At 43.8% G+C, this 14,994-nt stretch overlaps 1 protein-coding gene across 2 annotated transcripts in view; it reads left to right on the top strand.

Moving 5' to 3' along the window:
• Positions 1–14,994, top strand: part of BRD7 (bromodomain containing 7) — an 84,287-nt gene that overhangs the window by 22,682 nt on the left and 46,611 nt on the right. For both annotated transcript variants that reach the window (XM_073604990.1, XM_073604991.1), the window contains exon 6: positions 2,841–2,985. In XM_073604990.1, the coding sequence (XP_073461091.1) occupies positions 2,841–2,985 (145 nt within the window). The remainder of the gene's footprint in view (positions 1–2,840; positions 2,986–14,994) is intronic.

Below are 14,994 nucleotides of genomic sequence, written 5' to 3' on the forward strand. Positions count from 1 at the left end.
TTGGTTTGCGCAAAAATTATCGCGTCTACAAACTATGGTATATTTTAATGGCATTTTTTTATTTGTTTGTTTACTACTAGTAATGGTGGCGATCAGCATTCTTTAGCGGGACTGCGACGTTGCGGCGGACAAATCGGACACCTATCTGACACTTTGGGGAACCGGTGACCTTAGTGAACAATGTTAAAAATATGCACTGTTACTGTACTAATGACACTGGCAGGGAAGGGGTAAACAGCGGCGATCAAAGGGTTAAGTGTGTCCTTAAGGGGTGTTTGCTAACTGTGTGGGGGACGGACTCACTGGATGAACACAGAGGTCTGTGTTCCTGCTTAGCAGGAACACAAGATCACTGTGGTGTTCCCTGTCAGAACGGGCATCTGCCTTGTTTACATAGGCAAATCATCATTCTGCCTCTCTGTGGAGCGATCGCGGGTGGCTTGTATGTTCAATTGGGTGTAGATAATCAACTTGTCCATGGCATACAAAGCCATTTGACTTTTAACTGTGATCAGCTGTGGTCATTTTGATTAGCTCAGCATGAAAAGAGCTGAATGAAAGAGCCAGGAGGAAACTGGTGTCAGGGGCTACCAAGAGGCATACAGCAACTCTGTAGCAGTTGCAGGAATTTGACAAAGAGTGGTCATTGTGTGCATGTGACAACAATTTTACAAATTCTTCACAATTGTGGCTTGTTTGGGAGGGTTGAAAGAAAAAAGCCACTCCTCAAGAAAGACCACATGCAGTCATGACTGAGCTTTGCCAAAATGCACCTTGAGGATTCTGAGGCCACATGGAAGAGGGTGTTGAGGCCAAATAATTAAAATTTAGACCATATCACCAAACAATATGTCTGGCAGAAATCCAATACAGCTCACCATCCAAATAACACTGTTGTGGTGGTTATATCCTGTTATAAGGGTGTTTCTCTGCAGCAGGGACTGGAGCACTTGTCAGGATGGGAAAAAAAATGGATGTGCCAAAATATTGTTAAATTCTTGAGGAAAATCTGTTGCCCGTTGTCAGTGGGAAGAAGGTTTACCTTCCAACATGACAATGACCCAAAGCACACAGCAAAAATGACCACATAGTGGTTGAAGGAGAAAAAGCTGAATGTCTTTGCAAGGCCTAGTCAGAGCCCAGACCTAAACCCCACTGAAAATCTGTGGAATAACTTAGAGACTGCAGTCCACAAAAGGTCACCATCAAATTTAACTAAACTTTAGCAGTTCTGCAAAGAAGAGTGGGCAAATATTGCAAAGTATAGATATGCAAAATTGGTAGAGACATAATAGACTAAAGGCTGTAATTAAAGCAAAAGGTGGTTCAACAAAATACTGACACAAGGAGGGGGGCTCCCCATACAACAGAAAAATACTGGAGAGCACATACAAGACCAGTCACCCTGCACAAGTGTAGAGAACAGCAGACTGGCATTAGTTACAGGAAACTCCTGCAAATCTGTGCACAAATCTGATTTCACACTAGAATACTGCACAGATCTGCAAGAGATGCAGGCCACACATTCATGTAAGAATACACATGCCTCTTGAGGTACTATGCGCTGTTGTCAGTCTTCTGAATCAGACATTAGTGCAGTTATCGCAGAAAAAAAAATATTGCATATGCTTTGAGAAATAAGATATGCACTGGGCTAGAAACCATGTTCATTGCTGTTGCCAGTGGAAATAGCCCCTGCAAATATTTAAAGCATATCTGGGTAAAAAAATGGGGTCTAAAAAAAGTGCGGAAACTTTTTGAAGAACTCTCCTATATGCACCATTTCTCATGTTTCATCTCTCTGAAAATGCAGCAAGAACAGAAAAATTTGTTTTTCTGCCAGAAATCGAATGTGCTCCTAACTTGTGTGGCTGACAATGTAGTGCCTTTTCTGTGCTGAAATTCCCAACAAGCATTGTCCGCCTTACTTGATTATAAATACTCTGCCTTCACCCCACCCCTCTCTGTCCCACTCCAGGTGCATACATTGATTTTTTTTTTTTTTTTTTTTCGCCCAACAAAACAATATTGCTGCTTTTTGTCTTCTAAGAATCTGCTCACACACTGTAGGGAAAAGGTGCTTTGGGGATGTAGATCTGGGAGCTTGCCTACATTAGTAAGAACTTGATTTCTCAGCAGCTGCCCTTTCAAGAATTATACAAGCCTGGTGATGATCACACAGGCAGTAATAAAAGCTGTTTCTCAGTACAAAAACAATAACAAATAAAACTGGGACATGATCTAGAGGGGGAGAGGAAGGAAGGTTTGTGGGTAAATTTGTGCTGCACTAACAATATCCAGAATTGGTGTATCATTACTGTGCAATAAATACCAACATAGATACAAAATATGCAAATAAACAGTAATGTAATATAAACTGTATCCAATCTCTTGGTGTATCGATTTTCCTGTGCAATATGTGCCAACATAAATACAGAATGTGCCAATATACAATAATGTGATGTATTCATATAATTCTTCTTATGATAGTCCAAATATATATCCCGTGCTTCAGTGTAATCTAGTAATTGATTAATGGTGTTAGGATACAGATGAAACCTTTTTAAACTTCACAGATCCTCAAAAACCGTGCTTATTTTAGTTTAATATTTTACATTTATATTGGGAGACAGCAGTGTGCAAAATCTAGTACCACATACAGCAGGCAGTCCGCATTCATAATTTACTAAATATAGTAGAGTACCTTAATTCTGACTTCTTAAGTTGAATGCACTTTACAAAGTGTCTTTATTACTTTTTTGTATTTACACGTATGAAAACTCACTCTAATTATTGTATATCCATTTAATCCTTTTTTTTTTTTTTTTTAACTTACACAGAAAGGACCCCAGCTCTTTTTTTGCATTCCCTGTTACAGATTTTATTGCTCCTGGTTACTCAATGATTATTAAACACCCAATGGACTTCAGCACAATAAAGGAAAAGATTAGGAACAACGCATATGACTCAATAGAAGAACTTAAGGTATGGAAGGGTTACAATATTTGTAGGTGGTTGTCATGAAAAGTCTCCACTTAATAAGAAAATATAAACTTTTGTGTGTGGAACAGTTTATATCATTGTTTAAATAAGGTTGCTAATATTCAGAATACTTGATCCTCTAAGCTATATACCAGTAAGGTGTCTATACTTGCCCTGCAGGCGGAGGGAGCAGTGTTATGCTTGTACAGAATCCCAGCATTACATTATCACATAACATGGAGGACTGTAAGAGAAGGTCCTAATGGTTCATTGGCATAAACCCTTAGTAAATCAGACCATTGTTACATAGTCTATTTTAAAAATGACAAGTCCCTCCAGTTTAACCAACAGAGGGGGAAAGAAAAAACACACAAATTAAAAACCTCCATATACACAATCCTATACCTGTCTGTTGATCCAGAGGAAGGCAAAAAAAAAAAAAAAAAAACAATAAATCTCTTTTCTTCCAGACGTAGAGTGCCCCCTTGTCCTCTGTAATGACCCTAAAGTGAATAACTTAACATCAGGTTCACTATATGGACCACTCATGTATTTATACATGTTGATCATATCTCCCCTTAACCGGCTCCAGACCGCCTTCCACACATTTTGTGCGCCAAGGTGGCCCGGCTGCATGAAACGACGTACCTGTACGTTGTTTCGTGCAGTAGCTCTGGGGGGAGGGGGGGGCGCGCTCATTGGCCAGAGGGGGAGCCAATCAGCGTGTCCGGCGGACCAGTTAGAAAGCACCCCCCTAGGGACACGCTTGACCCTTTGATCGCCCCTGATGTCGCCCCTTTGATCACCCCTGATGATGCTTCCCTACTAGTGTCAGTACAGTAACCATGTATGTTTTTTGCACTGATCACTGTAAAAATGTCAGGTGTCAGTTGTCCGATTTGTATGTTGCAGTCCCGCTAAAAATCCCTGATCGGCCACCATTATTAGTTAAAAATAAATAACTAAAAATTCCATAAAAATATCCCATCGATTGTAGACACTATAACTTTTTTGCGCAAACCAATCAATATACACTTATTGGGATTTTTTTTACAAAAAATATGTATAAAAATACATATTGGCCTTAATTGATGAAGAAATTTGATATATTTTTTTTTTGATATGTATTCTAGCAGAAAATTAAAAATATATATAGATATTTTTTTTTTTTTCAAAATTGTTGCTCTTCTTTTTTTTCTTTTGTGTTTAGCGCAAAAAAAAAAATCCAAAACGCAGAGGTGATCAAATACCACCAAAATAAAGACCTATTTGTGGGGGAAAAAAGGACATCAATTTTATTTGGGTACAACGTCACATGACAGCGCAATTGTCAGTTAAAGTAACGCAGTGCCGTATAGCAAAAAAAATGGCCTGGTCATAAAGGGGGTAAAACCTTCCGGGGCTGAAGTGGTTAATCTCCTCATCTCAAAAGAGAATAAATTAACTTCATCTAATCTTTCCTCATAGCTGAGGTCCTCCATGCCTCTTGGTTTGCTGCTTTTTCTCCAGTTCCCCAATATCCTTTTTTGTGAACTGGTGCCCAAAACTGAACTGCATATTCCAGATGAGGTCTTACTAATGACTTATGCAGGGGCAAAATTCATTCTCTCTCCCCCAATGTGTAAGATGGATGCATAGTCTTAGCCCTCAAGTGCATAACTTTACATTTATCAACATTAAACCTCATTTGTCACACAGTTGCCCAGTTAAACAGTGCATTGATGTCTGCTTGTAAGTTGGAGACATCCTGTAAGGACATTATTCCACTGCGTAGCTTGGTGTCAACTGCAAACATTATACATTTATCACTGATAACCTTAGACCATTCAGAGTAAGAATGCCATGCAGATCTGCCAGTGTATCTGTGTACCTACAGATCCCGTACGGACAAGCAGATACAATCTGACAGAGAGAATGAACTACCATAGTGTCCCACAGTGCCATGGTAGTTCATAGGACACTGTGAATGAGTGACGTGGCCACGTTTTTTATTTTTTAAACTGTGACAGCTAGCGGGGGGGAGATCTACTCATAACATATTACATGTTTGAATCTGAATATGGGTGTAACATTATGAAAGTGAACTTGTGCTTTAAAATTCATATTTATTTTCAGTGCCAAAATGTCCCTTGCCAGGCTTTCAGCAACAAAAACAATCATGCAGAGTTCAATATTGCTATTCTGGGTACTCAGTAGGTCCATTTTAAAAAAAAATCCGATCATTACCATGTTCAGTAGGGGCAGACTGACATCTTAAAGAGGTTGTAAGACAAAGGCATAATGAGCTAATATGCATCGCTTACTAGCTCATTATCAAATACTTACCTTAGAACAAAGCCCCTCAGGGGTGCCCGCACACCACTGAGACGGCTGACATCTTTTCCAGTGTTTCTTCCGGGTTCGCGGGCTCCGTCGCTGTGAGTTGATGTCACTCCCACACATGCACGGTTTAGGTGATATTCAGAGTGCATGCAGCCGATGATGTCATCGGCACGGGCTCTGAAGGTCCGGCATGGTAAGCCAGACCTTCAAAGCGCATGCGCCGATGACGTCATTGGCTGCATGCACTCTGAATATCTCTTAAACCGTGCAAGTTTAGGAGTAATTCACAGAGGTAAGCCTTATTATATGTGATAAACGCTCACACCAAAGATTTGAATAACTGATAATGTGAAGTTGCAGCAGCTGTTTCAAATCCTAATAATTGATAGTGATTCACAAAAAACGTATTCCCATGAACAAACAGCGCATGCTAATATTTGGCAGCATTAAACTCCTTAAATAATTTGTGTATACCACAAAAACAAAAAAAACCACAAAAGCATGTAAATTGGTGTTCATAAGTCCTATGGCGGTTAATATGAAGAAAACCGTATTTTCCAGATTACAGGCTCCTGCCGTGTAAATCCCACACTGAGTGACTTGTTGTTCAATGTGCTCCCGAACAAACACCTCGTGAAAGTAGAGTGAAGGTCCCCACTCACCGAATGTAGTTGACCCTCAGTGTCATATAACAAGAGGAGTCAAAATGGGCTTAAGTGGTCTCCGTGACCAGGAAATCCACCAACCAGCTCCAATCGATCCCTCCTTACCACAATTCGTAACTCCAAAGATGAGTCTTGTGGCAATCAGAAAAAAATGGGCTCCACATAGCGTAAAAACGTCTTGACTCTATTAAAAGCTTTTAGGCAGGTTCAGCATACAGAAATATACTTTCTTTCTCGAACATCACGGGACACAGAGCCACAGTAATTACTGATGGGTTATATAGGTATCACTGGTGATTGGACACTGGCACACCCTATCAGGAAGTTCAACCCCCTATATAATCCCTCCCCCTTGCAGGGATACCTCAGTTTTTACGCCAGTGTCTTAGGTGATGGACGTGTAAAGATGTCCTGTGCTGAGCTCCAAAGGGAATATCCTAAGATCCTATACTGGGGCAAGCCAGGCGAACCGGATCCATTCAAAGTGTCTTTTCATGGCCGAATTGAATGGTACCCGGGCCTCGTGTCCGAAGAAACGAGGTTTTACCCGTAATGCTTCTCTTTTTAGAGAGCTGGACCCCGCAGATCAGAAAATGGCTTTAAACTTCCTAATTTCTGGCGAGGTGCTTTACGGTCCCAGAACTGTTGGATCCCCCTACTGATGGGGGCCCCAGTCTCTGACGGTTTTTTTCAAACGGAGCCCACCGTGAGAGGTGAAGATTGGGTCTGTGAAAAGTTCTAGTGGCTTTTCTCCTTTAAGGTAAATGCATGCTATGCCTATTGTGACCACCGGGGGGCTGCCAAGAGCACAAACCTACACATGCTGACTCTGTCTCAGGTGTTGTAATCGCTGTTTATGTCCCAGCGTCTCAAGCAGGCTGCAAACAGGTAAGGTGGAAAGGGGGATTTCTCATGTTTGAATGTTCCCCCCCAGGCTAGAGAGGGGGCCACAGGGGTCTAGAAAGTGGTTATACCACCCGGGCTCTGCAGCCTAATTGCCACCATCTCTCAAGATAGCCGTTCAGGCAGATCTTGTTACCAGCCTCCCTCCCTCCCCCCCCCCCCCCCCCCCCATCCCCAGCCTTTCTCCGGAAGCATGACAGGAGAGTCGGCAGTGCGGGAAGCGCTCGTTTTTTTCAAAACTCGAGGGGGGGGGGGCGGTAGAGGAGGGGGCGGGACGTCAGCACAGAGTGCTTAGACTCCCACTCAGGCCAGCTGCAGGCTATTAAAGGCACTCTGTACAGGTGCACTCAGCCTTCTGAGAGACACAGAGCTGACGGTCGCATGTAAGGTGGGACACAGGCATTCTCCTAGGCAGCATTTACTGAAGTAACACCAGACTGAGCATTGGGTAGCAAGGCTTTTAGCCAGACTACATCGCTCAGCAGGCAGTGTTCATTTGTATACCTCACACCTTGTTGCTTTGCACTATGGGTAGAAGAGGTTCAAGCACCCCAGGAACCAGAGACACTAGGGGATCTCATTTAGGTTCTGAGGGCCCCCTGTCGGCAGCATCCTTCCCCCCCTAAAGATGGGCCAGGGACGGCTAGCCAAGGAGAGCCATCGGGGTCAGGGGCTACACCTGCTTCTGGCACTTCAGCCCCTGTATATATTACACAAGAGGTTTTTTCCTCAACCATTAATGGTCTAGAGGAAAGATTAATGGCCGTGATTACGTCTTCACTCAGTGGAAGAAAACGCACTAGGCTTTCCTCTGTTCCCCAAGACCCTCAGACAGAGGAGCTCTGGGATAAAGGAGATGAATCCCTTTCAGAGGATCGGGATGGGATGGATGATTCCTCTTCGGAGGATTCAGGTGGAGAGGGACCCTCTGCGACTTCCCAAGAGGAGAAAGTCTTAGTGCAGATCCTCACTGGATTGGTCCGCTCCACATTTAAGTTGCCCATACCTGAAACTGCTAAAGAATCCTCTTCTGCTTTGGGGTCACTGAAACCTTTCCAAGCAGCACATGCTTTTCCTGTTCATACTTTACTTGAAAAGCTTATTTATTCTGAGTGGGATCACCCAGACAAACGTTTTTTTCCCCGAGAAAGTTTTCAACACTTTATCCGATGGAAGAAAAGTTTATTAAAATGTGGGGAATACCGGCTATTGATGCCGCCATTTCCTCCGTAAATAATAGCCTGACTTGTCCTGTAGACAATGCTCAGATGCTCAGGGATCCTGTAGATAAAAGGATGGAATCCCTATTGAAGGATGTTTTCTCCTTAGCAGGATCGGTGGCCCAACCTGCAGTAGCAGCGATTGGAGTCTGTCAATACTTAAGAGACCATGTTAAGCAGGTCATCAAAGTATTACCTGAACAGCAGGCCCAGGGGTTTGCTAACCTTCCAGCGGCCTTATGCTTTGTGGTTGACGCCATTAGAGATTCTATCGTGCAAACCTCCAGTCTTTCACTGGGGTTGGTGCATATACGTAGAATCCTATGGTTGAAAAATTGGTCAGCCGAAGCACCATGTAAGAAGCTACTGGCTGGGTTTCCATTTTGTGGTGCAAGGTTGTTTGGAGAGGACTTGGATAACTATATCAAGAGAATCTCTTGTGGGAAAAGCACTCTCTTACCTGTCAAGAAGAAGAGTAAGCGTCCCTCTTTCAAACGGACTCTTTCCCCAGCGCCGGGGGCTTCAGCCTCCAGGCAGTCTCGACGGCCGCCTCCATCGGGGTCCAGAGACAAGAGTCAACCCCAGGGACAAAAGAAGTCCTGGGGAAAGAAGCCTACTAGGCAAAACACTAAGACCTCTGCATGAGGGGGCGCCCCCCCTCACTCGAGTGGGGGGGAAGACTGCGACAGTTCTCAGAGCTCTGGCAGGAGGACTTCCAGGACAGATGGGTAATCTCCACGGTAACCTTAGGGTACAAGCTGGAGTTTCAGGAATTCCCCTCTCCTCGGTTCCTCAGATCAAATGTTCCCAGAGACCCAGAGAAGAAGCAGTCGCTCCTTCTAGTGTTAGAGCGACTTTTGTCGCAGGAGGTCATTATGATAGTTCCCGCAAAGGACCAGGGATTGGGCTTCTATCCCAACCTTTTTACGGTCCAAAAGCCAAATGGGGATGTCAGGCCCATTCTGGACTTAAGGGATCTGAACCGATTCCTAAGGATTCAATCCTTCCGCATGGAATCAATTCGAACAGTAGTTCCCACCCTGCAGGGAGGAGAATTTCTGGCATCCATAGACATCAGAGATGCATATCTGCATGTGCCCATTTTTCCTGCTCATCAGAAGTTTCTGCGCTTCGAGGTAGGAGGGCGCCATTTCCAGTTTGTGGCTCTGCCTTTCGGGATAGCCACTGCACCTCGAGTGTTCACAAAGATCTTGGCTCCTCCTCTGGCCAGATTAAGGGCTCAGGGTATAGCCGTCATAGCATACCTAGACGACCTGCTCTTGATAGACCGGTCGATAGCCTCTTTGAATGGAAACTTGAGGACCACAGTCGGGTATCTAGAACACCTGGGTTGGATCCTCAACTTGGAAAAGTCTTTCCTAAAACCAGTAAGAAGACTGGAGTATTTAGGTCTGATTATAGATACAAGCCAGGAGAAAATATTTCTACCCCAGGCAAAGATCACTGCTTTGAGAGAGCTGATTCTGACAGTAAGGACCAAGAAGGGTCCCTCAGTCCGCCTTTGTATGAGGCTACTAGGGAAGATGGTGTCTTCATTCGAAGCAGTTCCCTATGCTCAGTTTCACTCAAGAATGCTGCAACACAGTATTCTGTCGACCTGGAACAAGAAGGTTCAGGCATTAGACTTTCCGATGCACCTGTCGCATGCGGTGCGTCAGAGCCTCAATTGGTGGCTCATACCCGAAAACCTGCAGAAGGGGAAATCCTTTCTACCGGTTACCTGGACGGTGGTAACAACAGATGCCAGTCTGTCAGGTTGGGGAGCAGTTCTGGAACAGGCTGCGGTCCAAGGGGTATGGTCCAAGACAGAGAGGACCTTACCCTTCAACATTCTGGAGATCCGGGCGATACATCTAGCTCTAAAAGCCTGGACTATCAGGCTACAGGGTTGTCCGGTCAGGATCCAGTCCGACAATGCCACAGCAGTGGCTTATGTCAATCATCAGGGAGGCACCCAGAGCCGAGCTGCTCAAAAAGAGGTGAACCAGATCTTAGTCTGGGCAGAGATGCATGTGCCATGCATATCGGCAGTTTTCATCCCGGGAATAGAAAATTGGCAGGCGGACTATCTAAGTCGCCAGCAGTTACTTCCAGGGGAATGGTCTCTGCATCCCGACGTCTTTTGGGCCAGATGCCAAAGATGGGGGGTTCCAGATGTAGATCTCTTTGCATCCCAAATCAACAAAAAGATAGACAGATTTGTGGCAAGGACAAAAGATCCTCTTGCATGCGGGACGGATGCGTTGGTGATTCCGTGGCATCGGTTCTCACTGATTTACGCATTCCCGCCTATTCTGCTACTACCACGACTCCTTCGCAGGATCAGGCAGGAAAGGAAGTCGGTACTTCTGGTGGCCCCCGCTTGGCCCAGAAGGACTTGGTATGCAGAAATAGTAAGGATGACGGTGGGTTCCCCGTGGACCCTACCGGTACGCCCAGACCTGTTATCTCAAGGTCCAGTGTTCCATCCTGCCTTACAAACGCTAAATTTGACGGTTTGGCTATTGAGACCCACGTTCTGAAGAGTCGTGGGCTCTCAGGTCCTGTCATATCTACCTTGATTAATGCAAGGAAGCCAGCTTCCAGGATGATTTATCATAGAGTCTGGAAGGCTTATATAACCTGGTGTGAATCCAGAGGTTGGCATCCCAGGAAATATGTCATAGGTAGAATCCTTGATTTTCTACAGATGGGATTAGAGATGAAGCTGGCCTTGAGTACCATCAAGGGCCAGTTTTCTGCTTTATCAGTATTATTTCAGCGGCCACTTGCTTCACATTCTTTGGTCCGAAACTTTATGCAGGGGGTGATGCATCTTAATCCTCCGGTTAAAGCGCCCCTAAACCCCTGGGACTTGAATTTGGTCCTGGCTGTGTTACAGAAACAGCCTTTTGAACCAATAAGTCAGATTCCTTTGGTCTTGTTGACAAGGAAATTAATTTTTCTGGTGGCCATCTCTTCTGCTAGAAGAGTATCAGAATTAGCAGCTCTTTCCTGTAAGGAGCCTTATTTGATTATACACAAGGATAGAGTGGTACTACGCCCTCAACCTAGTTTTTTACCGAAGGTGGTTTCTGATTTTCATTTAAACCAAGACATTGTTCTACCTTCCTTTTTTCCAGATCCCTGTTCTCCGGAAGAGAGATCTCTACATTCGTTGGATGTAGTAAGAGCAGTTAAGGCCTATCTAGGGGCAACTACTCAGATCCGCAAGACGGATGTTTTGTTTGTGCTGCCAGAGGGTCCCAATAGAGGACAGGCAGCGTCAAAAGCTACCATTTCTAAATGGATTCGACAGTTGATCATTCAAGCTTACGGTTTGAAACAGAAGATTCCTCCGTTCCTAGCTCCCACTTCCTCCCAGCGCACTGTGGCACCGGAAGGGAGATCGCCGCCCCCAACCCCCTCCCCCCTCGGCAATCATCTGGGGCACGTCACAGGTCCCAGATGATTGCCCGGCCAGTCACGGCGCGTGGTGCGGCTCGCGCATGCGCAGTGGGTGCCTGGCTGTGAAGCCGCAGCCGGGCGCCCACAGTTACAATGCCGGCGCCGCAGAGAGGAGGGGGAGATGAGCGGGGCTTCATTCCCCCACAACGCTGGACCCTGGGACAGGTAAGTGTCCGATTATTAACCACTTCCCGCTCGGCCTATAACAGAATGACGGCCGGGAAGTGGTTCTGTTATCCTGACTGGGCGTCATATGATGTCCAGTAGGATAACATGCCGGCGTGCGACGTGTCAGTCTGACACGCCGCATCTCCGATCGTGTTAAGAAGCCTCTGACAGAGGCTTCTTACCATGTGATCAGCTGAGACCAATCACAGCTGATTATCGAGAGAACCAGGAAGTGCCGGTAAATGGCATTCCTCGGTTTGCGCTGACAGGGAGAGCCAATCAGCTGCTCTCCATGTCAGAGGGGGGGTCTGTGCTGATAATCAGCACATTGATTATCAGCATGTGCCATTCAGCTGCCAATCAGTGCCCAGCAGTGCCCCAATAATAGTCTGCCAGTGCCCATCACAGTGCCAATTAGTACCCAGCATTAATACCTGTCAGTACCTGCCCAACCAGTGCTGCCCATCAGTGCCATCTATTAGTGTCCATCAATGCCACCTGTCAGTGTCACCTGTCGGTGCCTATCAGTGCCCATCAATTCTACATATCAGTGCCCGTCAGTAAAGGAGAAAACAAAATGTTATAACAAAAACGAAGAAAAACGTTTTTTTTTTGTTTTTTTTTTTTAATGTCGGTCTTTTTTAGTTTGTTTAGCAAAAAATAAAAAACGCAGAGGAGATCAAATAACACCAAAAGCAAGCTCTATTTGTGGGAAGAAAATGATAAAAATTTAGTTTGGGTACAGTGTAGCATGACCGCGTAGTTGTCATTTAAATTGTGACAGCACTGAAAGCTCAAAATTGTCCTGGGCAGAAAGGGGCGAAAATGCCTGGTATTGAAGTGGTTAAGTCATCAGCTGCAGTATTTGTAGCTTCTGACTTTTAATTTTTCTTTTTAAGCAGAACTCCGCTTTAAGTGCAAAATAGGTGAATTCCACTCATGCTCCCCTCTCTGTTCCACACTCACCAGAAAAAGATGCACCCTTGCAGGGGTAAAGCGCATTCAAGCAGCGTTGCCTCTGGTCTTGGTGCTAATGAGGTTGCCTCCTTCGCGGTGGATTGGATCATATGGTGCATTCACATAAGGATGAATGGAAAAGATTGATACTCGTAGCGTAAATTCATAAATGAGTTTTTTTATTCAATCCCAAGCAAAAAAGTATCTTTAAAACGCGCACTGTCAATAGTGCTGGAGAATCGGTAACAATGTTACAGCTGTAGGTCTGGGACGGCGTGCGTTGCGCAGATCGAAAGTTCAAAAACGGAAGTGACGTGATTGCACTCCAAGCTATACACTTTTACCATAGCACGGGAGTAAAGTTTTTAATATATTAAACATAAAACTACAATGTTTAAAAAACCCTTATGTGGTCCATTACTTACGCCATCTTGTGGCAATATAGGATAATTATTTAAGAGACCATTAAATCTTTAATCAGCCAAATCCTCTCTAAATTTCATATATAATTTATATTAAATAATGGGGACTTAACAAAAAGGGGAAAAAGATTTAGACATTTAATTAAGACAAATCATTTTGCTATAACATGCAACACGGTTTGAGACTAAAACTATAGCACCATTGGATCTGCACGGTGGGTTAATAGTTGGTTATAGAACAATATATATCAATATTTATATTCATTCCCTGTGGACTCTTAGTGCATAATTCTTAAATCCAGCATGTTTCATTCTGCGACACTGCTTTACGTATATCTATACCCCTCCAATGGTTATCTATTTCAGTGTTTCTCAACTCCAGTCCTCAAGGCGCACCAACAGGTCATGTTTTCAGGATTTTCCTCAGATGAAAAGGCTGTGGTAATTACTAAGGCAGTGAAACTGATCAAATCACCTGTGCAAAATAGTGGAAATCCTGAAAACATGACCTGTTGGTGCGCCTTGAGGACTGGAGTTGAGAAACACTGATCTATTTTATCTATGCCCCAGAAGATACGCAAAGTTTGGGTCTCTATTATGTGATATACCTAAAATGTTTTGAAAGACTATGCTTTCTGAACCCCTTTATATTATTGAGGTGCTCACCCAATCTAACTGCCAACCTGTGCGTAGTGCGGCCAACATACTGCATACGGCAGGATAGGAGGTAGGTTACGTGAGTACTCTACTCTGGCAGGTAATTAGCTTTTTAATAGGGTATTGTTTTTGGGTAACATTGGATTGAAATGTTAGGGTACGTCTAATCCTATTTTTTAATGTTCTACATGGCTTACATTTACCGCAGGTGTAAAAACCTTTTCTTTGGTGCACAATGTGCCAGATCCTCCAATTTATCTCTTTAAATTAGGTGCCCTTCTATACACAAATACTGGTTTCCTAGGCAATATAGATGCCAAAGTTTGGTCTCTCAGCAGGACCGGCCAGTGTTTAGTAACCACTTTTTCAGATTGCTTATAATTATTGCTTATAATTATTATAATTGGTGAGGAAGACCACTCCCTGGTCATTCCCCTTTATAGTTTTGTCCTTTAATAATTCAACCTTTTCCATATTGGATACTTTGTTTTATATCCTGTAGAGATTTATCTTAATATCTTTTTTCTTTAAATCTATCTATTAGTAGGTCAGTCTGGTAATTGAATTCCTCTTTATCCCTACAATTATGACAGTCGCATTAATTGCCCTTTTGGTACCCCCAATCCACTTTGGATGATGATAGCTATGGGTTAGAATGTACCCATTTCTATCTGTTGTCTTAAAATATGTTTTTGTAAACAATTTATTTTCTTTTTTGTATAATACCAGGTCCAGAAAGTTAATTTGTTGACGATCCCATCCACCCTTACATAAAATGTTATACGCGTTTATATTAATTTCCTCTAGGAAAGCTTTTAAACTCTCATTACCCTTCCGTATTATTATTATTATTATTATTATTACGTCATGTATATACCTCTTATAAACCTCCATCTCTCGGCGCATATCTAGCCCCCATAGCGACCCCCTTGTGTTGACAGAAAAAACTTCCATCGTGCCAGAAGTAATTACTCCCCATGGCAAATTCAAGGGCTTCAAAAATAAGTCTGCTGGACCGGTTCGAATTGTGACCTCTCATTTAAGGCCCATTTCACTGCTCTTATAGCATCATCCTGACGTTTGTTCATGTAGAGCGACTCCACGTCCACTGTGGCCAGGATAGTGTTGTCGTCTACTCGAAAATATTCCAGCATGTTGATCAATTGTTTGCTATCACGCAAATAAGCTGGATATTGTTGTACTAAGGGTTGTAGGTAAGTATCCAAATAC

The sequence above is a fragment of the Aquarana catesbeiana genome, linkage group LG11, assembly GCF_042186555.1.
Source record: "Aquarana catesbeiana isolate 2022-GZ linkage group LG11, ASM4218655v1, whole genome shotgun sequence".
Lineage (NCBI taxonomy): Eukaryota > Metazoa > Chordata > Amphibia > Anura > Ranidae > Aquarana > Aquarana catesbeiana.